The following is a 25,098-nucleotide window of genomic DNA, read 5'->3' on the forward strand; positions in this document are numbered from 1 at the left end:
CAGCAAGAACTCCTCTTTTCCTCCTTCAACCCATCTGTTCTTGTCAGGCTGCCTTAACACTGACAGCATGAAGGCCTAGCAAGCCCAAATGTAACAAAACCCACATTGATCTTCATGTTTCCTAGAGGCACAGCCTGCTTGATAGTATGCACCCAAGCCAATGTTGATATGGATGCGGCTCTGTGAAGGTAAAGTGGGAAAGAGAGTAAAAGACTTGTTCTTATAACTGCCTATTAGAGATATGGAAAGGGATGACAGTTTCCATGAACACAGGTTTGGTTCATACTAAGGTGCCCACTTCTATCACCTGCCAGCCTACCAGATTGCGAAAGTATTACCAACACAGTAAATAAACTGTTTCTGTGTCATGGATAAATCTCAATATATGAAGCATTTTGGAAAAAAAAAAAAACAGAAAGTAGTTTGGGATTTATTGTTATTTTTGCTTTATATTTCTTATATGAAGAGTAGTAAAGTCCAGTGGCAAAATTTCTATTCGTCATCAGTACAATCTGGTAATGACCACAAGAGCCCATACTCAATATGCTGACCCCAGAAGCATCAGAGTTTTGGGGTCCAAGGAAACTTATCCGTTCATTTTTGGCAAACAGGCACATAATATATGGTAGAAAGAATAAGCTATGATTTAAGTCTTGCCTGATCAGACTTGCTGCTTCTCATAATGGTGTAACTGTTTCAGCAGACAAGGGAAGAGCCACTAATGTCATCTACCTGCATTTCAGTGAGGTCTTTGACACAGTCCCCCTAACATCCTTCTCTACAAATTAATAAGATATGGATTTGACAGGTGGACTGTTCAAAGGAAGAGAAACTGGTTGTAACATTGCACCCAGAGAGTGATGGTCAATGGCTCAGTGTCCAGATGGAGATCAGTGACAAGTGGCATCCTTCAGGGGTCACTGCTGGGATCGGTGCTCTTCAACATCTTCATCAATGACATCAGCAGTGGGATCAAATGCACCCTCAGCAAGTTTGCGGATGACACGAAGCTGTTGGATGCAGTCGAAATGCATGAGTAACAAGATGCTATCGAGAGGGACCTAGACATAATTGAGGAGTGGGCCCAGGTGAACCTCATGAGGTTCATCAAATCCAAGTGCAAGGTCTTGAACAGGGGTCTTGGCAATCCCTGCTATCAGTACAAGCTGTAAGGATGGAGTACAGCCCTGACAAAAGGAGCTGGGGATATTGGTGGATGGGAAGCTGGACATGAGCCAGGACCGAGCCCTTAGCTGCATCAAATGATGATCCAGCCCAGTGAGACTGGATGACTTTTAAGGATTCCTTCCAAACAGTCCTATGATTATATAAGTCCTATGCTTGCAATGTTGATAATCAGTTGTACACAGGCTGTTTGTGTAAAGAATGCCTCTTTAGGACCTTATGTACCTTCAGAAGATATCAGTTAACTGTGAGTGAATTAGCAGCATGGTACAAAGAGATGAGGAGACAGGATCCTGCATGACTCATTTTCTTGGCCACGATAGCTCTGTCTGAGCATCCATCTCTGTGTAGGAAAATACATATCACATGAGCTACAGCTACATCAGCACTTAGCACAGACCAACAGAAATGGCTCAGCCAAGGAAAAAAAACCAACAATGCTAACCATTTGAAACTGAAACTACATAGTGGGGAACAGATGTTTGTTTTTAAACAAAGCACCTGATACTGACAGTAGACAAGCTCCAGCCTTGTCTCTGGGTCTGGCTGACTGGTGGCAGGCAGGATGCAGTACGACAGCTCCCAGAACATGTCCTCCCACTTATTTTCAGGTGTTCCCAGACTAGCCCACAATACCAGCTGAAGAAGAAATGAACAAACTGAACTGAACCATTAGTGTATGCATGCCTATTAAGATGAAAAAAATGCATGTGAAGTAATGCTGGATGAAGTAACTGATATCAGAAAGGAGATACTCGCAGGTACATGGTTTCCTATGGTGACAGTGCTGAAGACTATACCTCCCAAATCTTCTCTTACAAGCTGCCATTTCAACTCTTCAATCTACATTTTTTTATTTTTTTTTTTCATATTCCATCTTTTAACTCCTGCATTTCTCCTGTTCTCCATGCTCCTATATACACCTGTGACTGTAGCTGGCCGGAACATAACTGATCACTCAACCTAGGGACCTGCAGACAGATTAGCACACATTAAAAACACCAAGCCCAGGCCCTTGGTTACAGTCAGGTACAATATTCAGTACAAGTGCTGGAAACTCTCTTACAAAGGGCCTCTCAGCTGCAGCAGAAAGCTGAGAAGTGCTTGCTCACATCTTGCTGGAAGCGAGGGACAGCTCACTTGACAATGAACTGCCAGGAGTACCAAGCTGGTGTGGGGCTCTTAATTGGTTTTGTGTGTGGGTGGATGGGAACTGCTCACTTGATTACAGCTGAGTCTTGAAATCAACATCCTTTACAGGAGACTACAACATCAACCAGGAGTGCTCCTGGAGCAGGACTCCTGGCTTCGTTTCTTTGGAGAGTTCAGTTCTCATGTAGTGAGATTGCTGAGACCTGAACCAGCACAGGGACACAGGAGAGGGTCTCCAGAGGATGTGTCAGATACTCAGGCTTGCTGCAAGCCAGCTTGCTAGTGCAGACATATCCATGATTTGTTTCAAGGCAAAGTCAGACAGGTTCAATGCCTGACTTCACCCTGAAAAGGAGCACTCAGGCAGCCCCACTCATGGTGTGAAGTGACTCAGGAGGCTGCTCCTGCAGCCCCTGCTGTCTCAGTTCTCTTTCCACAGCCTGGCAGGAGCAAGAAGCATTTCCAGCTCAAGCTCAGGCACTACCACATTTCTCCCAGCTTGGTGTTGGCACATGGCACAGAGCACAGCTCAGTGCCTGCAGATACTGAGGATGCTAAGCCTGAATCACAGTCTCAGCGCTATGCTGCCGTGGCCATTCCCTGCATCTCTTCACATAAGTTTTTGGGTTCTTTTCATTTTGTTTTTCCTCAGTCTATTCCACTTTCCTGACTGGAATTTCACCAGTTGTCTTCCTCCCCAATATTCAGTCAGACCAGCCTTCTTTAAAGATCAGAGTCTGCTATCAAAGCCTGCATTCAAGAAAAGTAAATTCTTCTATGCAATCTTCTGGCCTACATTACAGAGCCAAAGATCCCAAGGGAATGTCACATAAAACAAGCTTTCCAATCAAGAGGAACAAGAAGATGTTCATTAAAAATATAATAATAATAATAATAATAAATAATAAAAATAAAATAGTTTCATGAGCCAGGGGACATTAAGCCACACAAGATCAGATCTCCAGGCAGCCCTGGCTTGCTCTTGCAACTCACCGCTAACACTTCACATGGCCCCTTGGGAGAAATAAAGCTGCCCCGGCTCTGTTTACCACCCGTGCCTGTCTGTACAACTGAACAGGTTTTGCTAACATCAGTTACATTGTGGGATTGTAATTCCAGGGCAAGAGTGACAGAAAGATCACTGAGCCAGAGGAGACCCTTGGGCTTACAAGAGCCCAATGCAATTGCAGCCAATAATACAATGCTATCCCACAGCTGCCCATGAAATGTGGGCATTTCAGTTACACGCTCAGCCCTAGCAGGTTACATAGCAAAAAGTATTGTATTATTCATCAGCAAGCCAGCAGGAAAGTTAACCAATGTGTTGTTAGCTCATTTCCTATTGTTAAGTGCTTTCCTGGAAGTATTTTCTACTGTTATTCTGTCAACAGCAGTACATACAGTATCTGGTGCTGTCACATGATTTCATTCCTGAGGAACCATAGGCTTCCTGTCTCCAAGCATCTATTAGCCCAGCTGATAAATCTAGTGCTACAGGAATGTGGGTTTGCACTTGTTTCAGCTGAAATACTACTGAAAGCAATACACAAATTATCAGAATGGAACGAGTCAGGAGATCTTTCTAGATGCAGCTCCTCCTCTTCAGTTTGCAAACACAATGTTGCACATAACCAAAAAGTCAGAGGAACACAAGGGAAAAGTCAGAGGAAAGCAGGTTCTCCCACACAGCAGTGAGTCTCTTCTGGATTTGGGTTCCTCTAAAAACGTCAGATAAACTGGGCTACAAACAGGCTGACTGGTGTCAGGGAGAGGAGATGTTCTCATCACAATCGCACCGCTGCCTCAGCTCTTGGAGGCTCTCCCAGCACAAAACGATGCCCTTTAGAAACGCAGAACTGTTGGAAGCGGGAGGCGAACTGCGCGTCAGCAGCGGTGCAGGGGGTGATGCAGGTTTCGGGAAGTGATGCCATTTCTCCTATTTCACTTCGGGATACACTGGGCTGGTCGGGGGCGGGGACAGGGGAAGAGATGAATGAAAAGCCGGGTTTACTAAAGCGTGCGAGCCTGAGAATTAATTTATTTCCAACAGTTGCTAACATGGCTCCTTTGTTCCGAACGCCTTTGTCACAAACCCAGCTACCTGCTAAGCCGGGCCGGGATAAAGCGGTGCCACCGCGTTCCCCTCCGAGCACCTCAGCCGCTCCGCTTTAACCCTTCTCACGGGAAGGCAGGGAAAGCGGCGGCGGGGAGAACGGATCCGGCACAAAGACGGCGCTCATCGGTCCCGGAGTTGAACTCGGGATCGCGCGGAACTTCGCCGCGCCATCACCGCTCCGTGATGGGTGGGCGCAGCGCCAGCAGAACCCCGACCCCCCGCGCTCCGCAGCCCGCGGCCACAGCTCGGCACGGCGCCGGGGCCGCCCCGCAGAGCGGCCTGCGGCGGGCACGGGGTCCGCCCGCGTCCCGAGGGGCAAAACTTCGCTCCCGGGGTCGGACCCGGACCCCGACCCGGGCCCGGCCGCCCCGCCCGCCGCCACCCCCGGAGCCGCCCGCGGGCCCCGGGCCGCGCCGCTCACTCACCGCGCCGCTACAGCCCCATGGCGCGTCCCGGGCCACCGTCGGCGGGCGGTGCGGAGCCGCGATCCGGGTCGCTCCGCTCCGCTCCTGCGGCGCCCGGAGAAGGTGAGGAGGAGGAGGAGGCGGCGGAGGAAGGCGGGTGCCGGTGCCGCCTACCGGAGGGCGAGGGGGGGAGCGCTCGCCGCCCAGCCGCAGCCTGAGGGCCGCCCGCACCGCGGCTGAGGCGGGGACCCGAGCCCGCCCCGGGGAGGGGAAGGGGCCGGGAGGATGCTGCCGGTCCCCGGCAACCCGCCGAGGACTGTCCCTTCAAGGGCAGAGGGCGGCCCCCGGGCGCGTTGCACAGATACAGGTTGAGATGCAGACGGCATTGAGGCAGCCCGGCCTCCCGCACCTCTCTCCCCCTCCGGCCGCCCCCGGCCGCACGGTACCTGTGTGCCCGCCGCGGCGCTGCCCCTGTATCCCAGCACGCAGACCCGCGTCCCTGCCCCTCCAGCAGCGTTATCTTGAGGACCTCTGATCTTCAAAGTTGCGATCTGCTCATCGGGATCACAGGCTGGCCAGGCTGTAAGGCTCTCCCCTCCAAGAGAAAACTGATGGTCGTCTGAGGCATCCACAGACGTGTTTAAAGTTGCCCAGAGCCGTAAGTACGGCCCGATGCAGGCAGCCTGCCCACCCTCACTGCCACCCGCAGCTGCCCAGATGTGCGCTGGGCTGGGGCAGGCTGGCAGGCCGCGTTCCCATCCCCACAGCGTCCAATAGAGTCGTGTTTTTCCGATGTCCTTTGGAAATGCTAATTAACCTATTTTTCAAAGTATTTTCCGTGTCTAACCTGAAAATAGCTCTCGGCATGACTGTTACAGGGGACATAGTTTAATTTCCTCCAAGACTCTTTCTTTTTCCCCAGTCACATAATCAACCATAACATTCAAGAAGCACAGTGAAAATATGAAGGTCATAAAGTTACACGTTTACTGATGGCTCAGAAATGCCGTCTATGCCTCAGCACTGAAGGCACATCAGGCTGCTGCTTTACTCCTCCTGCACTGGGGGAACGCTGTCCCTCTTTCAGCTGGGTGCTGATGGCTGTTGCCATCTGCAGAGCAGCTTCAAGGCAGGGCAGGCACAGCAGCCTGCTGCAGCCAAGCAGCCCCACCAAACACTGGGCATCAGGCAGCAGCACTCCTGCCTCACCTCTCACTTCAGTTATGTTTTGCACATCCAAACATCCAAAGACTTCAAGCTTAACTCCATGCACGAATACAACTAGTAAACTGGTTCCTCTTCTTTTTTTCTGTATTGTGGTGACAGTTCTATTTACTGTATCTCCATAAACTTTTCCCCTCTACAGACCCAAGTTCCCCATTTCTGAACCTGTCAGGAACCGCTTTAGGTAAGAGAAGCCACGCTCAGTGGCTTCAGCAGCAGTTCAAATATGCTTCCCAAAGACTTCTAACTGAGCAGCACAAGGTACTCATAATTATGCAAGACACATCAAAAGCCAGATCCATATTAACCTTCCTTCCCAGACATCATACTTTTGTCCACAGATGTAGATGCATTTTGAACATAAGCTGGGAAGGGTTCATGTTGCAAGTCCCTTCCCATTGCAGCAAGGTAAGGGATTAGAATAATGGCCTGGAACTTCCCAGGGCCTCCTGCCTGTTAACTGATACCAGGTTGCAGTACCTGCTTCATGCTCATTATCAGGTCCTATGTGAAGTTAAAACTAAACAGCATTTTAAAGCTATCAGTGGCATGGATTAAAAAGCCCTCAGCTCTTCTGATTATCAGCATTTAGAGAAGCTTTTCCTACACTGTACTTTTATTTTAACAGCATAATTACCTTTTATTTGCCACAACTTGAATATACTGTGCATCACAGCAAAAGCACAGCCTGCATTTAGAAGCAGTACATTAGTACATCCCAGTGTACAAACGCATTAGAAAACAAACAGATAGGGGACCCCACTAGTTGAGCAATGTCACACACTCAGCAATAGCCAATACAGCCTGCTGTGAGTAATAATAACCAGCAAGGTCACCTGCATGATTAATTTAGTCTGTTAAAGAAGGTGACAGAAATGACCAAAAGAACCTAAACCAAAACAAAAAACAACAACAGACAGCAACCTTGTCCAGATATTTGTGAGAAAAAGCCACTCCCTCATTGTTTTGGAAGGAAGTTCTTGTTGTACAATTCACTGATAAGGATGAGATCAATAAAGAAAACACACGCTGTGCCCTTGTGAAGGACCTGCCATGTTTTGACACCATGTAGCACTTTTCTCAGAAGCACCACCTAAGCATTATTAAATGCACCACAAGGAGTTACTCTTCAACAAATGCTTTCACGGTATCATTAAGTTTTGTTTTCTTTCTGACAAGTAAGATTTTCATTTTCTGGTAGCACAGATGGCAGCTAAAACACTCGTGCTTATTTTACATAAAACAGAATCACAGAATCACAGAACTGTAGGGGTTGGAAGGGACCTCCAGAGATCATCGAGTCCAACCCCCCTGCCAAAGCAGGCTCCCTACACCATGTCACACAGGTCGGCGTCCAGGTGGGTCTTAAATATCTCCAGAGAAGGAGACTCCAACACCTCCCTGGGCAGCCTGTTCCAGTGCTCCGTCACCCTCACTGTAAAGAAGTTCTTCCGCACATTCATGCGGAACTTCCTATGCTGTAGTTTCATCCCATTACCCCTAGTCAGGTACAGGTGAAAGGATACATTTTACCTAACACCACAACAACCATAAGGATAGTAAGGAAAGATAAGAAAGAGAGAAAAGAAAAACAACCCTATCTGCACAAAGGGCTTTTTTACCTCAGTTTCAGAAGCCATAGCCTTATTAAGGATAAGACATGATCTTCTCAGCATAAATCAAAACTTTCTCAGACTCTGCTTTCAATCCTCCTCACCCACCCTGGCCTTCAGGGGCCCTTTTGCCAGCTGGGCAGTGTTGGGATGTGATGAACCACACCTCTGCTGTTAGTCACACTGATAGCACTCTTCCTGGGAACTGTAGATCAGATGACAGTTTGTATATATATTTCTTAGTGGCTGGTATTCTTGCTCTGTTAGGCTGGGTGTAATTTAAGGGACTGCAGTACATTTGGCAATTGGTGACAGTGCTGTGTGTTTAGAAGAAAATTGCTATAATAGGAGCATACTGTTGAGTATAATGATGCTTGTGATACCGAAGGAACAATAATGGATTAAGTACCACAGGACCAACTGTTGTGTTTCTTCATTACTTTGACTGAGCTGATCTAAGTTTTTGCTTGTGGGAAAAGCTGTGTATTATGTAGGCTTTACTTTCTCCTGGTACCTTTGCTTGATGGAATGCATGAAGTCTGATTTTGTTTTCAATGGTTTTGCTCTCACTCTGTATGGAAATGCATTGTGCACCTTGTCATTTGAAAATCTGTGTTCTATATGAAAGTGTGCTGAAGACCTCTGTAAGAAATGGCCAAACACTAATATAAGCAGAGGAGGCTTTCCAGAGCTAGTAGCAGTTGATGACAGAATGCTGTAATTAGCAAGTCTGATGCTAATGCACTTGTCAAGATGTTCAGAAACCAACCAAGCTCAAATTACCCAAGGTGTAGAATGCCATCCAACAAACAACCAGTGGTACCTGGGAGGTGTCATGTGCAGACAGGAGGGCATTTGTCTGAGCCCAGCTTATAGCTGTTCTAAGCACGTGCATTTGGGGGTGTGAGTTCCCTGCTAGATAAAAAGTTCACTGAGGGGTGGGGAGAATCTGAAGTCCAAGAGGCTGCTAGTGGGAGCAGGAATTCCAGGAGAGGCATGTTAGCTATTGAGTTCTGTAGGGAAAGGTGTCCATAGTAAATAATTTTCTGTGCTGTGTATGCAGGATAGGTGCTTCCAGTCCAGTTATTGATCCTACATCATCATAGCCAGAAACTTTTAAATGTTTGCCTGAAGCTTTCTAGTTTACATTTAATAAATGAAAAGAAATATAAGAGGTAGGAAAACAGGCCCTCTTGGGGATCTGTGCAAGTCTAGAAATGGTATTAATCATCTCCAAATTTGCTTATATCAAAAACTCGTTGCATTTTTTGAGCCTTTCATCTTAGGATCCTCATGCTAGTTGGGTTAGCATCTCTCTTTTAAGTCTGACAGTGTACAATATATGTTTAAGCATTTTGGTTTTACTCTGTGTAATCATCCATGCTGAGATTTAATGTGTGGGACCTACAGTTTGTAGCTCATTCATCCCCATTCTAAGCCCTGCCCAGGTGATGATCCTGAATTATGTGATGCAGTCAGAGATTCCCTTCTTTGGTCTACACATGCTGTCTCCATTCCTGGGACAGTGTCCTGTATAACTACCTGCAGACATCCTGCCCTCAGAGTGCATTCCTAAAAATGAGTTGCAGAACACTTTGGAAATATGTTATAAAGAACCATCCTGCTGAGGTGAAGAGAAGGGTGGGATGGGAGAATATATTTCCGAACTTCAGCTTCTATAATCTTGTTGCTTAGGAAGTCTGTTTCTTCTTGATGAAATCTACTTTCTTTTAGTGTGTGAAATCATTGTGGTACTTAGTATTTGTGTCAACATTCTGCTCTGAAATACTGAACAGCTGTGAATTATTTGTGTCTAGCTCAGGACAAGCACCAAATACAGAAAAATCCTGAGATGTGTATTATGTGGCTCTCAAGCATTGATATTATAGCAACTAAAGCAGTCTGTACATAACCTTCATGATCATTTCTGAAACCTCTCTTCTCGTTATTTTATTTATTTACAGTGCCACAATTGGTTTCTCTTGTATTCCTTTTACTGAAGATGCCAGAAAGCTTAACACAGGAGGCAATAACAAAAGCAAGTAGATGACGATAACATGGGAGATGAACTGCCAGGCTTACTCATACAGCCTCCAGAGAGACAACAGCTAAGTGAAGCAGCCAGTATGCTCATTTAGCTTACGCATCTCCTGAACCAAAGAATTCTGTCAGAAAGGACATCACATGAAGTAAAAGTCTGGATAGCTGGGCTGAAGCCAATGGGATGAGGTTCAACAAGACCAAATGTCAGGTTCTGCACTTTGGCCACAACAACCCCTGGCAGCACTGCAGGCTTGGGGCAGAGTGACTGAAAGTCTGTGTAGAGGAGGTGGACCTGGGGGTATTGACTGATGCTCAGCTGAACGTGAGCCAGCAGTGTGCCCAGGTGGCCAAGAAGGCCAACGGCATCCTGTCTTGCATCAAAAACAGTGTTACTAGTAGGAACAGGGAGGTAATTGTCCCCCTGTACTCAGCTCTGGTGAGGCCACACCTTGAGTACTATGTCCGGTTTTGGGCCCCTCACTGCAAGAAAGACACTGAGGCCCTGGAGTGTGTTCAGAGAAGGGCTACAAAGCTGGTGAGGGTCTGGAGCACAGACCTTATGAGGAGCAGCTGAAGGAGCTGGGATTTTTCAGTCTGGTGAAGAGGAGGCTCAGGGGAGACCTTATTGCTCTCTATAGGGGATAGCTTCAAGCTGCGACAGGGGAGGTTCAGGATGGATGTTAGAAAATACTGCTCCTCTAGAAGAGTGGTCAGGCAGTGGAATGGTGGAGTTAGGCAGTGGAAGCGGTGGAGTCACTGACCCTGGAGGTGTTCAAGGAACATTTGGACATTGTGTTGAGGGACATGGTTTAGTGAGAACTGTTGGTGATGGGTGGATGGTTGGACTGGGTGATCTTGTGGGTCTTTTCCGAACTTGGTGATTCTGTGAAATAGAAGGGGGATAACAGTGATGTAGATGAGCACTTTATTTTATTAAAACAAAAGTACTTGCATTTTTATCTTAATAAAAATGAACAAACTTGAATATACTGATTTTCATCAGACTCTGTTGTAATCTTATTCACTAAGATGTGTAGCAATCACATTATGCATGTGTGAAGAAGATTTATATTTATAACGAAGAATTTCTTTGAAACAAATTTTGATCAAATGAAAAGGAACATTCTTCATTCTTCTTCTCATGTATCCTTTGCAACTGCTCAGATCAATAGCCTGACTGCATATGCTGCATTTCATTCAAGGATTACCAGGTGTTACACAAACAATGATTCATAAGGATTCACAACCCCTGACAAGTTATGTAAATATTTATCCAAACATCATCCTGATTGGCAAATTGAGTCACAGAGAGGTGTTTGGAAAAAAAACAAAACACACACAAAAAAGCCTACTAAATTTAGATGAATCATTCTTTTTTTAGCCTATCCAGTTGAAAAACTTGCAACTTCTATGTTTTTCAGATGTGTTGAATATGTGTATGGATCCAGAGGAGTCAATGAAAACTGGATTAAAAGAGCAGCAAGTGGGGTGACCTGAATAAATGGTCATGTTTCAAGATTTCAGCTTCAGTTGCTTTATGCATGGTTGCACAGCTATTCCTCCAAATAAGGTGAATCTATTGCATGAGGAAGAGCTAATGAGACCTCCTAAGATGATTCCTAAAAGAGGCTGATGTATGGAGTCCCAGCCTATGGATCACATGGTGATATTTTCTTCAGTCCTACTGGAGAAATGAGGATCTGGTTTATAATGAAAATGCAAAAGACTGAGAAAACTTTCAATAGTAATACACTGTGCATTTAAAAATAAGCTTAGCATATTGTTTCTGGACTGCAAGTGTGATATGCTTAAAAATGCATTGACTGATGAAGTAGACAAATTCACTGCCTGATATTCCATAATTGTCCTTATGATACATTCATACCCTGAAGGATAATCGTGCAGATGATCATTTCCAAGGATATGCAGGAGAGCAGAGTGCCTGCCTAGTACAGATAGCAGGGAGGATCCCTGTGCAGGATTGCTTTCTGAACGCCTACCAAATCCTAACTGCTTGTGACAGAACTGGGTTTTGCCAGGTTAATGTAAGATTTTGACTGTAGGGCCAGAAGAGAATAATACAATTCAACAAGCGATTCCAAAAGATAATGCTTCCCGTCTCATTGAGGGAAACAGTTGTAAAAAGCAAGAACATTGTTTTCAAGGCTAAATGAAAAGATATGTTCAGTAAGTTGGAGGGAGATCAATATTCTGTATCATTCAGTACTGTACAGTATGATACATTCAGTACAGTACTGAATGATACAGTACTGTTCTGCACTTTCCAACACCTTCGAAATGGCACCGGACTAGCACAAGACCTAGCAATGGAAACAGCATTTCTTATTTATCAGAGGGCTAGCAGGGGGCTCAGGAATTGTTTTTGAGAGATGTTCCCAGCAGTAATATACAGATTTCATCATCTCCAAGCTTAAAGTAGATGGTCCATGAATGTGTCATGTTGTATTGCAATTGTACAGTACCGTCAAACAAAAATGTGATTATAGAGGTGCATGGAGCCTGAGAAACTAATGGTGGTCTATTGCTTCAAACTGCATGAAAACCCCTGTTCTAGAGCAGCAGAAATACCATTACCATTCTTATGTGAGAGGAGATGAGGCTTTGGAATGATTTAAAACCCTAAGTTTCTAGGACTGCTTATAGTCGAAGAAAATCCAAAACATTAAAACTGAGGGTAAAACAATTGCCTGCGGGGTGTGATTTGATTAGTATTGGTGCATGTGGGATTTTGGAGGCCAGGTACCCTTCTTTGAGAGGTTTTAAGTGAGCAGAAAAAAGCTGTCAGCAGATAGCATTTAAGGAACCGCACTGGGAGATTTTAGTTGATCTTCGTGTATATTATGCTTTCCAGTAGTTGTGCTTAGGGAATTTAAATCTCTTAGAGTCTTCCTTAATCAAATGAGGAAAATCTCTGTCAATATTTATGCGTGCATGTCATGAGCCTCACAAGAGCTGGAGATCTGTAGTGGCAGTACCAATAATGAAAGTTCTTCAGACCTGCAGCGTGCACGTCAGAGATGCAGTTGTTTGTATCTTGTGCCTGAAAGTTCTGAAGAATATTCTGAGGACTTTCCAGGAAAGGGTCAAATGTTTTAGTTTACTGTAGCCTACAGGACTGTGCTCCCTGTTCTAGTGACATGTCATTGGTGACCCAGCAGTACAGGAACACTTGCAGCGTATCCAGCAGTGGAAATTAAAACAATTCCTCCCTTCTGAGTTTAACAACACACATGCTTATGTTCCATTAATACAATCTTACTGCATAGCAGAAATGCTTGATTCAGTTAACCTCTATCTGAACATTTGCTGACCTTCTAAACTTTCTGGATGATGAGATCTGAACCTGTCCCAGTACAGAACTGAAAATCTAAAAACTCAGAGGAAGATACAACTATCATTATGCCAAAGAAACTTGCTCCACAGGAGAACGGTCCTCGTAGAGACTTTTGCTGGTATGAATGTATGGATAGTCACATATTCGTAACAAAAAAGCGTTGCCAAATTTTACAGTGTTCTTGTAAGATTTATGCAGTTGCACATGTTTCTTAAAGTTCCGATTCTAAATATTTCAGAATAAGTTCAGCTTTTATTAAAGGAAAAAAATATGTGCATTCCAAAGTCTCATGTTTCAGGGAAGAAAAACCTTACAGTGACACAGAGAGTGTAGTCAAAATCAGAAAGCATAGTGATATTATTTGAAGTTTTGAGTCTCCTGAGAATGAGTGATTTTTGTTTACTGGTATTTGAAAATAAGGATAAGCACTGCTTTCATGGTACTAACTGGAACAGCTCCCACTGATTTCACTGGGCCTAGAATTCTCCTTGTTTCTGTTCTTGGTCTTATGTAATTGCTAAATAATTCCAAAAACTGGATTTTGGGGTTGTTTTTCAGTGTTTAGAAAGAAATATGAAATCTAGCATTGAACATTACAAATACAGAATCAAAATGACATGCAGCACAGAGCCAGCCTTGCTATCTTCCTGAAAAATGTAAGCCTTTGGCATTGCAGAGGTTTGTTATGGAGAATTTTACTATTCTAAGTGGCAGCAGTGGCACATTTTGAATTTAGGTCAACAGATACTTGTCAAAGTTCCTAACTATTACATGAAAGCTATCCTAAAACAATCCATCTGTGTCTCATCACTGACTATCGTGCTCCTACAGTACTGCTTTTGGGTGATTTTGAGGACAATTCCGTGCTAAGAGGTTTCTTATTTCTATAACAAACTGTTATCCTGAAACATATCCTATTTGTCGTGATTCTTAAATTGCAGCATCTTAAATCAAGACTTAATACATCAAATCCTACTATCTTGCTGTAATTTTCTTTTAATTGGGTTTGAAAGTGATGGAAATCCAGTGTGATCACATTATGCTAAAGCATGGCTAGGCATAAAAGGAAGTAAGATTTTCTTTCCACGTATGGATCAGTAACCTCTATTTTGTTGAAGGAAACAGAAGTGTTGTTACCTGCTTACTTACTGTCATTTGAAGTGGATAGGGAATAGGCAAATAGCTAACAGCATAGGGACTACTTTTTATCAGAGACTGTAAGAACATAAATACAAATGTTTTTTGAATCTCTGTGAGCTTTTTGTGGGTTAGTCAGTGACAACATCATAACCATATGGACATATATTTTAACATGTGGTCAATAAGCACAGAGGTATGTGTAGAAGATGTGCCCACATTAACCCTAGGATTAGAGCAGACTGCAAAATGCTTCAAGGTCTTAAGCTGTAAAGGGAATAGAAGTTCTGACATGATCAAACTGAACTTATATCAAAAACAAAAACAAAACAAAACACAGACAATCTTTAACTTTTTTCCTTTTAATTGGTGGAATTTTCTTAGGTGTGAACGTTGTTTATGGAGGCAAAATCTCAATGTGTTTACAAGGGAAAAAAATCATAGAACCATAGAATGGCCTGGGTTGAAAAGGACCACAATGATCATGTATTTTCAACCCCCTTGCCATGGGCAGGATCACCAACCACTAGACCAGGCTACATTATTCCAAAGTTATTCAAGGTTACTCCCTCATATATCCAAAATTCTGGACTCTACTAATCATAAAGAGATATTTCAAGAAAAGAAAACACACAGTAAGTCTGCTCTCCCCCAGAGAGCAATTTTGAAAAGAATAAGGCTGAATAAACCCAAATGATGGTGGGAGAACACAGGATGAGGCAGCTGCCAAAATCCCTCGGTTTGTTCTCTGAAATGTAACAACCCACTAAGCCTGTGTTATATTTCCTACCCACCATCAGTGCATGCAACCCAAGGGGATAAAACATACACAGACAGCCAAGTACAGGAACTGGGAGCCCACGCAGTCAGGGCTTTGAATCAGAATGTGGGCATTCAACAGAAACAACCTTTGGGCAGGTATTTTCTACTTGTCTGAACAAACTGGTAATGAAGTACAAAGAGAATTAATTAAAATTAGTCTTTCAGTAGCTTTCAGGTTGCATGCTGTCCTGAGTTGTGAGCCTCAGAGTATATTCTGATAGAGACAGCAGCAAGAAATGTTTAGATGTGGTTTGGTGAGAAGTGTTGGTGGTGGGTGGATGGTTGGACTGGATGACCTTGGAGGTATTTTCCAACCTTGGTGATTCTATGATTCCATAAATATTCATATTGTACGTGTGAGAAGCCTTAATCAGAAAAGCTGTGCTGTCACAATGCTTTGTGTGCCCAGCATGGGTCAAAGATGGCAAGTGGAATTTCTCTTCAGTGGAGAAAAACAAGCGTGAGTCTGCCGGAGCTGAGCAAGAAAGCAGCTGCCACCCCAGCACAGGTCTCGGCTCCTCTTTAATGCGGCGGTTGCCACAGCTCGGGAAAACCCTTCAGAGCTCACCGAGAGCATCACAGCTGCCCGCTTTCCCCACAGAACCAGCTCGGCAAAGAAGGTATCCGGCCTCACACCCAGCACGGACCCACCCGCAGGGCGGGGCGCCGCCATGACGGCGGGCGGAGCGGCGTGTGCCCGCCCCAAGATGGCGGCCTGCAGGCAGGTAGTGTGTGTGGCGGGGTTGCAGGGAGGTGGGGTTGCTGTTGCTGTTTACAGGGGCGCTGACCCCATTCCCAACTTCAGAGCCGGGCCCGGCGCTCCCCTCGCTGGCGGCTGCCGTTGTGCTGCTCTCCCAGCTGGGAGAGGGGCCGGGCAGTGAGTGCCTTTATTGAAGCAGTAGTCAAACCTGTCTGTCCCATGTGGTGGTTAGCTCAGAGCTACTGGAAGGATAGAAGTGGTCTTTCAGCGCTCATCTCTGTCGCTGCCAAAGTTCTGAGGCATGACCTCTTTGTTTTTTGCTTGGAGGATGTGGAAGTTTGTGGGGACCTTTTGCCTGAGGCCTATTTGAGCTGCTTTCACCTAGGATCAGGTGGAATCACCCTGTTGAGGTTATGTGGGCTCTGTGGGAGGGGCTGAGCCGCTCACCTGTTCTTCCATCTGGGTCTGTTTTGCAGAGACTGCTTGGTCTGGAAAATACAAATAGAATCATAGGATGGCTTATGTTGGAAGAGACCTTAAAGATGATTAAGCTCTAACCCCCTGCCAACTGCTAGATAAAGCTACCTGGGGCTCCACCCATCCTGGCCTCAAACACAGGTAACCTCCTCCAGCCAGATTTGCCTGGTTCATGCTTCTGTGTGGAACAGTTTGACACTGCTTATCCCTCCTCATTAGAACCTGCACGCAGTGGAACTGTTGTCCTTCTTTCACCTGACTATGTCAAAAAAGGCTGGGCTGGTCAGACTGTGATCCAGTCTGTCTTTTGGCTGCTAATGGAAGCAAGATGAATGGACATTTTAACTTTGCCCTTTGTTTTTAATTGTATTCTTTCTTGAGTGAGTGAGATGTAAACTCACTGTGATTTATTTATTTGTTTTTAATCTAAGCAAGTGTGAGATTTCTTAGTCATTATTTAGTTAAGGAAGATTCAGTTGACTTTTCCTCTGTGTGTGTTTAAACCTGGTTGAAGCTAAGGTGAAGAGTACTCGGTGATGAAGCTATTTTGAACTTTTTGTCTTTGGAAGCAAGTGTGATATTTGTCAAGGAATGAACTGCCAATTGCATGCATGTTTTCCTTTGGGAAGGGAAAATGATTATTAAAGAAAGGACCAAGAGTATAAAATATGCATAAGGCCCTTAGTAAGGGCTGTTATTTTGAAGAGAGATAGGAGACGATTATTAACAGACTCATAGTGAAAAGTGAGATTACAGGAAGGACTTTCTCTATAATCCATTGAGATTCTATATGCTTCTGAAGTTATGGGAAATAATTTCAGTGGTCCCCTCTTTTTTTCTGCTACTGTTCCATGTTAGAGGTCGGTCACTGTTGCGATTACCTTTTCCTGCATTATGTGTGCATTGTGTATTTTTGGGTAATGCTTGAATTAGCTCTCACTAGAGACCCAAGGAACTAGTAGGTTTTTCTTAGTGGTAGGATGGATTATATATTAGTCTCTTTGTTGGGCTCAGTTATATGAGCTTGGAATTGTTGGTGCCTACTATACCAGTAACTTGCTGGGTTTGTAACTTTGCCAGAAATTATTGTTGTCATCGGTTTATATCTTTAACTGTTGTTTTAATTTGAGTTCTTTGTAAGGTTGGGTTTAGGAGTGGAAGAATAAGAGTAGTAGGAACCAGCAAATGGTGAGAAGAGAGGCAGAAGAGTTGAGTCTTCATAAGCAGTGTTTATTGTGCTCCTTTTTGAAGTCTGTTATTTCCACTCACTGCTGTTGTCATTCCAATCTCCTTTAAAGAATTAGCCTTTCAGCACAGGCAGTAGTTGTGCAGTTTGTATAGAAGAATGGTTACTAAGGCATTCAAAACCAACCTGCATCAAGTATTAACATGAAACATTTACTTTTCCCATTTTCCAGTAATACATTGTCCTGTTATTGTGATATGTGCAGTACCAGGAATCAGCCTTGCTGTCTTGCAAGCTGGAAGAAATGCAAATAGATGATAGTCTGTGAATGCAGCTGACATTTAAACAGGTATGTATAATAATAATTGACATAACTTTTTTTTTTTTTTTCTTAAAAACAAACTGAAAAGAAACAACAAAATCCTCAATGTTTTTTGATGTGAAGTGAGAATGAGAAAAAGGAAGAGGGTAAACGCAGCTGGGTGTGATGTTGTCTGAGTGGTAGATATTGGTGGCAAAAGATGCAACAAAACCTGGAGAAGACCAGTGAGTGAGTTATACTTTGGAAGCTCACTGGCAGGTAAATGGTGCTCTATTGCCCCTAAATTCAGTAGTTAATTAACAGACACCGTTTTCAGCTGTACAAGTGTGTATGAGGTGTGGAACATCCTGGTTGTTGGTCTTCTAACATCGAAGTGTTGAACATGTGTTGTTAGTTTTCCTCTCAAAAAAAGCTATTTTTTCCAAATGTTGTATTTACTTGAAAGTGGCAGTTATGAAAAAGGAGGCAAAATGGGAACAATTTGTCTCCAGCTTGAACATTCACTGAGGCATTGAGTAGCTTAGAGTTATTACAAATCTCTTGGCAGTTTCATGTGTGTATTTTTGCTTGACCTGCTTAGGAGATAAATTTAAAGAGAAGAAGACAATAACTGAAATTGTTATATGGAAACAGGAGGGGCAGGCAGCATAAAAACTGGAATTGGATATAGAGATGCTGTGAATAAGAAAGTAAAGAGGAAAAGAAACTAGAAAATGTGGCAATCTTTTTATAAAGATTTCTTTTGTGGAAGAATCCTCTTGATAAAGGAGCTAAATAACAGTGCTTCCAAGATGGGGAAAAATTGTGCTATTGACTGAGGAATAGTGTAGTTTGTGAACACTTTCGTGTCAGCCTCCAGTAGTTTATAAAATCTGGAGCTATTTAAATTCTCATTACTCTCCTGAAGATGACTTAAAAGGCAGTGACATAGACTGAAGTATTACATTTTTCATGCACTTACTAGGTGTTGTTACTTCTGCTTCCCAGATCACAGGCATGGAAACTGGCAAGAACGTTGAAGATCATTTGAAAGTCCACAAAATGAAGAAGAAGATACTGAGGAAGCAGGTCAGAGCCCAGCATACGCTGATGAGACACGAAGGCATTGAGTGCGTGTCCCATGCTACGCAGGTGACTGACAGTTCTGATTTTGGTGTTATGAGACAATACCGCTTACCTGTGTTCTGCCCTCATGTATATGTTGGCTAAAATGCAATTGTTTAAAAAGCTCTTACTGAGATTGAGGGTTTTCTGTGCTTTTTTTGCTTTCAAAGCATAACTGTACTTCATCAGTTTAATGCTGATGGAGAGACTGTGACAGCTTATGGGGATATATATTTTTTAATCTTATGCAGTAGGGCTGGGGAGAACAGCACAGCATGAAAAATGTTACCTTTTTGAAGGAGACAGAGAAACAGAAGAAAGGCCTACGTGGTATTTTTTTTTTCCCCCCTTCTTCTTTGGCCCTTAGCTTTTGTATCTTTCTTCCTGTTATACTTCTTTATCAAGTATAATTTGACTCAGCTGTTATCTCCCTGTTAAAAAACTTGTATACCTTAGAAGTCTTTTCCACGTTTTCTTCATCTTATTTGGGTTAGGCAGTGGTTGTGTAGAAACTGAACTGGCTGACTGAATTGTAGCTGTTAAAAAGGGAGAACTTTCTCTTCCCTCACACAAAAAGGAACAAGAGAGAGGGTTATTCTGCTTTTTTATAAGACAGTCAATGAACTTTATCATGTTACTTTATTCTCTAACCTGCCAGAAAATTGCCCAGCTTTTTGGTCTGTTAGTGTTCTGCTGCAGTAGTTTCAGCAAATCAGAAGTACCTAGTAAATACCAGTGGAACAAAACATCCATGGCAAGATGTTTCAGACAGAGGAGAAATTAAACAGTCTTACTTCCTTCTGTGGGTTGTGGGGAGTTGTTAACTTCAAGCATACTGTAACACTGTATCATTTACTGTTGCTTTGTTCATCCCTCAAGTTCTTCCCATTCTGAAACATAATGCTTCTTTATGCTTTGTAACAAAATTGGGCTTAGTTTACACTCAAATTTCACGCCATATGGGCATATCCTATATATTGACCCAACAATCTTGTAGATTTTGAAAGTTCTTTGGAGTAGGGCTTCATTCTTCTAGTTTGGCTTGGAGATGAGTACATGCTCCAGGATTTATTCCCCTTGTCACTGCCCCAGCTACCAAATTGTCTGTCTCATGTATCCAATGAGTAGTTTTTGATTTCTATAAGCTCCTCATGTATGACTGAATGTTTTAATAAAAGACAGATGAAACAAAATAATAGTGCTAGTGATGAACTTGTTGAGTATGGAAATTACTTTTAGAGTTTGATTATACTGAAATTGCTCAGTCATAAGATTGTGAACAGTTGCAGTATGTGCCGCTGTTGTGTAGTGAAGGTCTTCATAGGCAATGTGCCTTCAGCCAGTGAAAGCACTGCTTTCCGTCTTCTCATTTCCGTTGTACACCTGTGCCTTCCATTAGTAAGATTCTAGAAAATAATAATGAGGTGTGATCACCTTTGAAAAATGTGATTGGTGTGGACAGCATGATGTGGTTTTAGAAGTAAGCGTTAACAGAGCCATCACAATAGACATAATCACAGCAGTGTCTCATGTATGCACACTTGTTTTAAAATATTCTTTAGCGATCCCTCTGTTCAGTTTTAAACCTAATTTTCAGTCTCTTAGGAAAGTGAAATGCTGTCATTTGAAACTTTTGAACACTTTACCAGCTGCTTTCAGAAGTCGGAGAGCATTTATAGCATTTAAGGAAAAGATTGGAAGCTTTCTAGAAATGTGTTACATGTAGTCAATCTGGGAATTGTTGGTAGTTTGGAGTCACCAGAGCTCTATCAAAACTTCTAGACTGCATCCTCATTTAGTTTTAAAAGAAGTTTAAGACTCCTTTTAACTTTTGTGGTTAGATTGAATGTCTAGTTATAGTATATGGTTACCTAAAAGTCAATGGAACTTATAGTTTTGTTAAAGGGATGGCAAAGGTTGTTTTTTTCTTTTGTAAAAGAGTCATTTGAAAGGTTCTATTTTTGTTTTGTTTCTGCATTCTCTGATAATTCTGTACATAAATCACTGTGAAAGCCCGGAGTAAAGCAATTAGTCTTTGTGCTTAAATTAATCTGTATTAATAAGGATGGGGCATAAATCCCCTTTGTTTATAGAAGCAAGAGGGTGAATTCTCAGATAAGTGTGTTGGAACAGAACTCAATGCTCTGTTTATAGAAGCTGCTTTTTTGTTTCTTTCTTTCTTTTCTTTGCTTTTCTGAACCTGTTGTAGTATGGTGAGATGGGAAGGAATATCTGTCACTTTATGCTCAAAAGGGCTCTTTGGCAAAGATTAGAAAGCCTTTCTTAACAATAATAAAAAAGAATCACCGTATCTGAAGATTGTTGTGTTTGATATTGAACAGCAGCAGGGCTCTAGGAAAATTCCATTTTAGGAAACTCAGAAATAATATCTGCCAATGTCACTTTTTTCATATGATACACTTCACACATATGCCAATTTGAAGATGAAGTGATGTTGTAACAGATTTTGCAAGGACTTCTCCCAGAATTTGTGCTGGATAGACGTTGCAAAAGCCTCATATCAGGCTAATGAAGATGTAGAATATATGAGTAATCTTTGCTTTTTCCATTATAATATGAATTACTTTCTTAGTAGTGTTTGGTTTGGATCAATTAATAATCAGTAATTGTATTTATTTATTTATTATCTCTCTTCATTTAGAGCCTAGTTATTGCCAATGCTGGCCTGGGTAATGGAATGAGTAGACATCAACTGCACAGGATAGTAGAAAACTATGGAATCGTGGAAACACTTCTAATGCCACCAAATAAACCATATTCATTTGTGAAATATGAGTCAACAGAAGAAGCCAAGAAAGCCTTTGATGCCCTGAATGGAAAAGAAGTAACACCGGAAGACACTGACCAAAACATTGTTTTGTATTGTAATTTTGTTGAAAAAGGTATCATTTTTGTACTTATCTGTAAACTTCCATAGGCTTCTCTCTGCCTTTTTTCTTCTTAGATTGTAAATGTAGCTAAAAGGGTGCTAGTCTAAGTAAGCAAAGAATAAAAACCAGACTTTAAGATTGAGCATAGAAAATTACCTTTTGTCCTTATGTTGCATGATAAGATAGGCAGCTACTGAAGTAGTTTCAAGACCATTCATTGCTGCACATGAAGGTTCTCTGATTTGAGGAGTTAAGCTGGGACTCAGGTGAATTCTGGATACGTTGAGTTGGTTTGGACTTTATTGGGCTCTTTGTTGATTGTCTTGTGATCTCTGTCTCAGTGCCAGTATGGAAAATAAACAGAATAAGATTTCTGCTTGTTTCTTTTTTCCTTATACTTGGCTGACTGTATGCTAGGACAAGAACTATGTCTCTTTCTGTAACATTTTATGGTGTTTAGTATAAGACTTCCTTGTGGTTTGTACATTGAATACAGCAGTATCCAATGAATAGCTCCAAAAGTACCCAACCAACTAGGACAGCAAACTGAAGGCTCCTTCGCTGCTAGCATTTCTGTTCTTGTAGATATTGTGTTATGGTCCTCTGTGTTTGTGTTCGCTCGTGACGTGGTGTAGGGAACCTGCTTTGGCAGGGGGGTTGGACTCAATGATCTCTAGAGGTCCCTTCCAACCCCTACAATTCTGTGATTCTGTGTTTGGTTACAAAGTGCTTTCCTGGGAGTCAAATAGTTATTTTAAAAAAAGAAATCATATTTTTCTGTGGTGGTTGGAATAACAAAATTCCATAACTACTCTGCTTTTCATCTATAAGCAGGGGTTAAAGCACTGAAGTTCTAGAATCCTGAAATGATTGGAAATTTTTTGCAGTTGTTTTAACAGGAGGATCACAGGCAGTTTTATGTTTAAGTAGCATGGAGTCTTATGAAATTTACACAGAAATGTGGAGCAAAATTTGGGCCTTAGCCTGTTTTTGTTGTCTTTAGAAAGGGGTTCACCAGGTTAGTCCTTAGTGAAGGCTCCAATTTATCATGAAATCAAATATTCCTACAGCCATAATATATTCCCATCTGTAGTAAATATTCCTGTAGCAATCAAGTGGCTTCACTAAGTCAGTCTGCTCTTTTTCCATGCACTGCAGTTTTCTGGAAGAATTCTGTTCCTGCAAACTTGCCTCCAGGCCTCAAAGTCATTGAAAATATTATTTCTTCAGAGGAAGAAAGGAAGATGCTGGAAAGTATTGACTGGAGAGGAGATGAAAATAATCAAAACGGTGGGCAAAATCAAAGAAATTCTGACCTTCCGTCTTTTTATCTTGCTGTTTCATGAAGTTTCATGTTACAGGAATTCAGCATATTCACAAGTGTGTTGTTTGAAAACCTTCTGTGTTGTTTCTCTATATTTTAGAAATGGGTCTTATATTGCATGTGATAAATTAGTGGGGGCAAGCATTATGAATCCATATGCAGATAGATATTTATTTGAATAAGATTGCCACCTACAGAAACAAGTAGATTTTTTTTTAATAGACAGCTTATGTAGTACTTAGAAGCAGTTTCTTCTTGTAATAAGTCAAAATAAGTCAGCAAGACGCATATTTGGATGCTTTAGTTCTTTCGCTTGAGTTCTGGGGGATTAAAATCTCCTAATAAACTGGACTTAGGATCCAGTTCAAGGTTTCTGTGTAAGTTTTGTTCCTTGAAACAACACCAGTGGTTACGTTGACCTTTGTTGACTTGGTGCCTGGTCAAAGTGAAGGATCTTATTCTGTCCTTAGATTGTCAATCAAGTGCTTATCTGGAAGTTTAGCCAAGAATAAAGATGCGTTAGATGTGGGTCAGTAAGTTTGTACTTCTAGCATATAAAAAAAGCACGGTCAGTTTGACTTTAAACAGCAGTGAATGCGATGTCCTGGTGAGTCTTCAGAAAGTAGTAAAGCACAAGTGTGTGCCATGTAGAAAAGGGTCACATATTTTGTTTTAGCTGTTAGTGAAGGAGTGTTTAACGAAGATCAGTTGAGATAAGGCCGCGTAGCAATTTGCCTAAACTATTTATGTCACCTGATCTTACTTTGAATTTGTATCTTCTTACAGCCCAGAAGACTTTAAAGCATAGAAGAGTAAAACATTTTGGATATGAGTTTCGCTATGATAACAATGATGTTGATAAAGACAAGCCTTTACCTGGAGGTGAGAACTTCTCTATTAAATAACACCTACTTTGCTCTGACATTTGAGCCATTATGTAAAGCCTGTAAGTCTCAATCCGGTATGAGTGTGAGATTCTAATTAAAAGAGAGTAGAGATGGTAATAGGAAGAGAACCAATACTGTATCTAAAGCACACGCTGAACAATGCTGTTGAGTGGGATTCATTCCTGATTGGTGTAAGTGCTTGAAACTTGTTTTCCAAGTCTCTTGCAGCCAGGAGTTGCTATCCTTTGCTGAGGTCAAAATGAATAAGGTTTTTGGGATTGTAAATGCCATTTCTTTCTTTCTTTCTTTAAAGTTTTTGTTACATAACACAAATTTTAGTGTTTAAATTGTATATTACTTTGGGGCTATGGTGTAAACTGCAACATATATTTATCTTGCTCTTGAAGCTTGCTGGAAACACACCAAAATTTTTCTTTGGATAGAAAGCAATTTTGACAAAGTTTGAATCAAGCTTATTTGAAGTTTAGAGCTGTTTAGTCCCAGCAAACAAAGTGAGTCCTTATGTTTTAAGCACTTACTGTGCTTGTGGGTGTTACTCCACAGAATGTAAATTAAAACCTTGAGTGAAATAGTAAACTAAAGATTCATTCCTGTTTTCAAAACTGGCTTGACTTCAGCAGATTTATTTGGCGATATTTCATCTAATTCATTAGCGGACTTTTAGGGGATAAATATTTTAGTGAGCTTTCTGCGTATCTTCTGACTTTCTGCATAATAATTTTGCTTCTCGTCTTGCAACTTAGTGGATGGTGGAAATTTTGTCTTTGATTTGATATTGTTTAGTTTATTGCATTATGCCTTTGTAAGGACAAACATGAAAGTGGAAAGGATAAAAATGTAAAACAAAGTTGTCTTGCTTAAAGCTTTGTTTCTATAAATAGGTCTTCCTGAAATTTGTATCCCGTTCTTAGAGGAGTGCTTGAAGCAGGGATATATCAAACATCAACCTGATCAACTGACTGTAAATCAATATGAACCTGGACAAGGTAAATTTGTTTATCTTTTAAAAAAATGTCAGGCTCTTTAGCTTAATAGAACTAAAGAAGAGAATAGCTTCTGTTGGGACACTATTTTAGCCTTTGCTTAATGCTTTTCCTATGTGACCAGAAATATGTTTAATCATAATTAATGTCTT

General features: G+C 42.2%; 2 protein-coding genes across 13 annotated transcripts in view; one reads left to right on the plus strand and one right to left on the minus strand.

Moving 5' to 3' along the window:
* ELMOD1 (ELMO domain containing 1) overlaps positions 1–5,638 on the minus strand; it is a 41,003-nt gene extending 35,365 nt beyond the window's left edge. For 4 of the 6 annotated variants that reach the window (XM_015852230.3, XM_015852228.3, XM_085536437.1 and 1 more), the window contains exon 1: positions 4,879–4,982. The gene's annotated coding sequence lies outside the window, so the exon portion shown is untranslated. Of the gene's footprint in view, positions 1–4,878; positions 4,983–5,303 lie in introns of those variants that run through there. The other 2 variants (XM_085536436.1, XM_015852229.3) reach the window with 1 other exon arrangement.
* Positions 5,639–15,746: 10,108 nt separating this feature from the next.
* ALKBH8 (alkB homolog 8, tRNA methyltransferase) overlaps positions 15,747–25,098 on the plus strand; it is a 45,435-nt gene continuing 36,083 nt past the window's right edge. For 3 of the 7 annotated variants that reach the window (XM_015852227.3, XM_085555881.1, XM_085555890.1), the window contains exons 1-8: positions 15,747–15,776; positions 16,228–16,369; positions 17,647–17,763; positions 18,724–18,867; positions 21,503–21,743; positions 22,890–23,021; positions 23,842–23,937; positions 24,845–24,949. In XM_015852227.3, the coding sequence (XP_015707713.2) occupies positions 17,743–17,763; positions 18,724–18,867; positions 21,503–21,743; positions 22,890–23,021; positions 23,842–23,937; positions 24,845–24,949 (739 nt within the window). In that variant the 5' untranslated portion in view covers positions 15,747–15,776; positions 16,228–16,369; positions 17,647–17,742. The remainder of the gene's footprint in view (positions 15,777–16,227; positions 16,370–17,646; positions 17,764–18,723; positions 18,868–21,502; positions 21,744–22,889; positions 23,022–23,841; positions 23,938–24,844; positions 24,950–25,098) is intronic. The other 4 variants (XM_085555864.1, XM_032442176.2, XM_085555843.1 and 1 more) reach the window with 4 other exon arrangements.

The sequence above is a fragment of the Coturnix japonica genome, chromosome 1 (assembly GCF_054131305.1).
Source record: "Coturnix japonica strain WE chromosome 1, WE-NBRP24, whole genome shotgun sequence".
Lineage (NCBI taxonomy): Eukaryota > Metazoa > Chordata > Aves > Galliformes > Phasianidae > Coturnix > Coturnix japonica.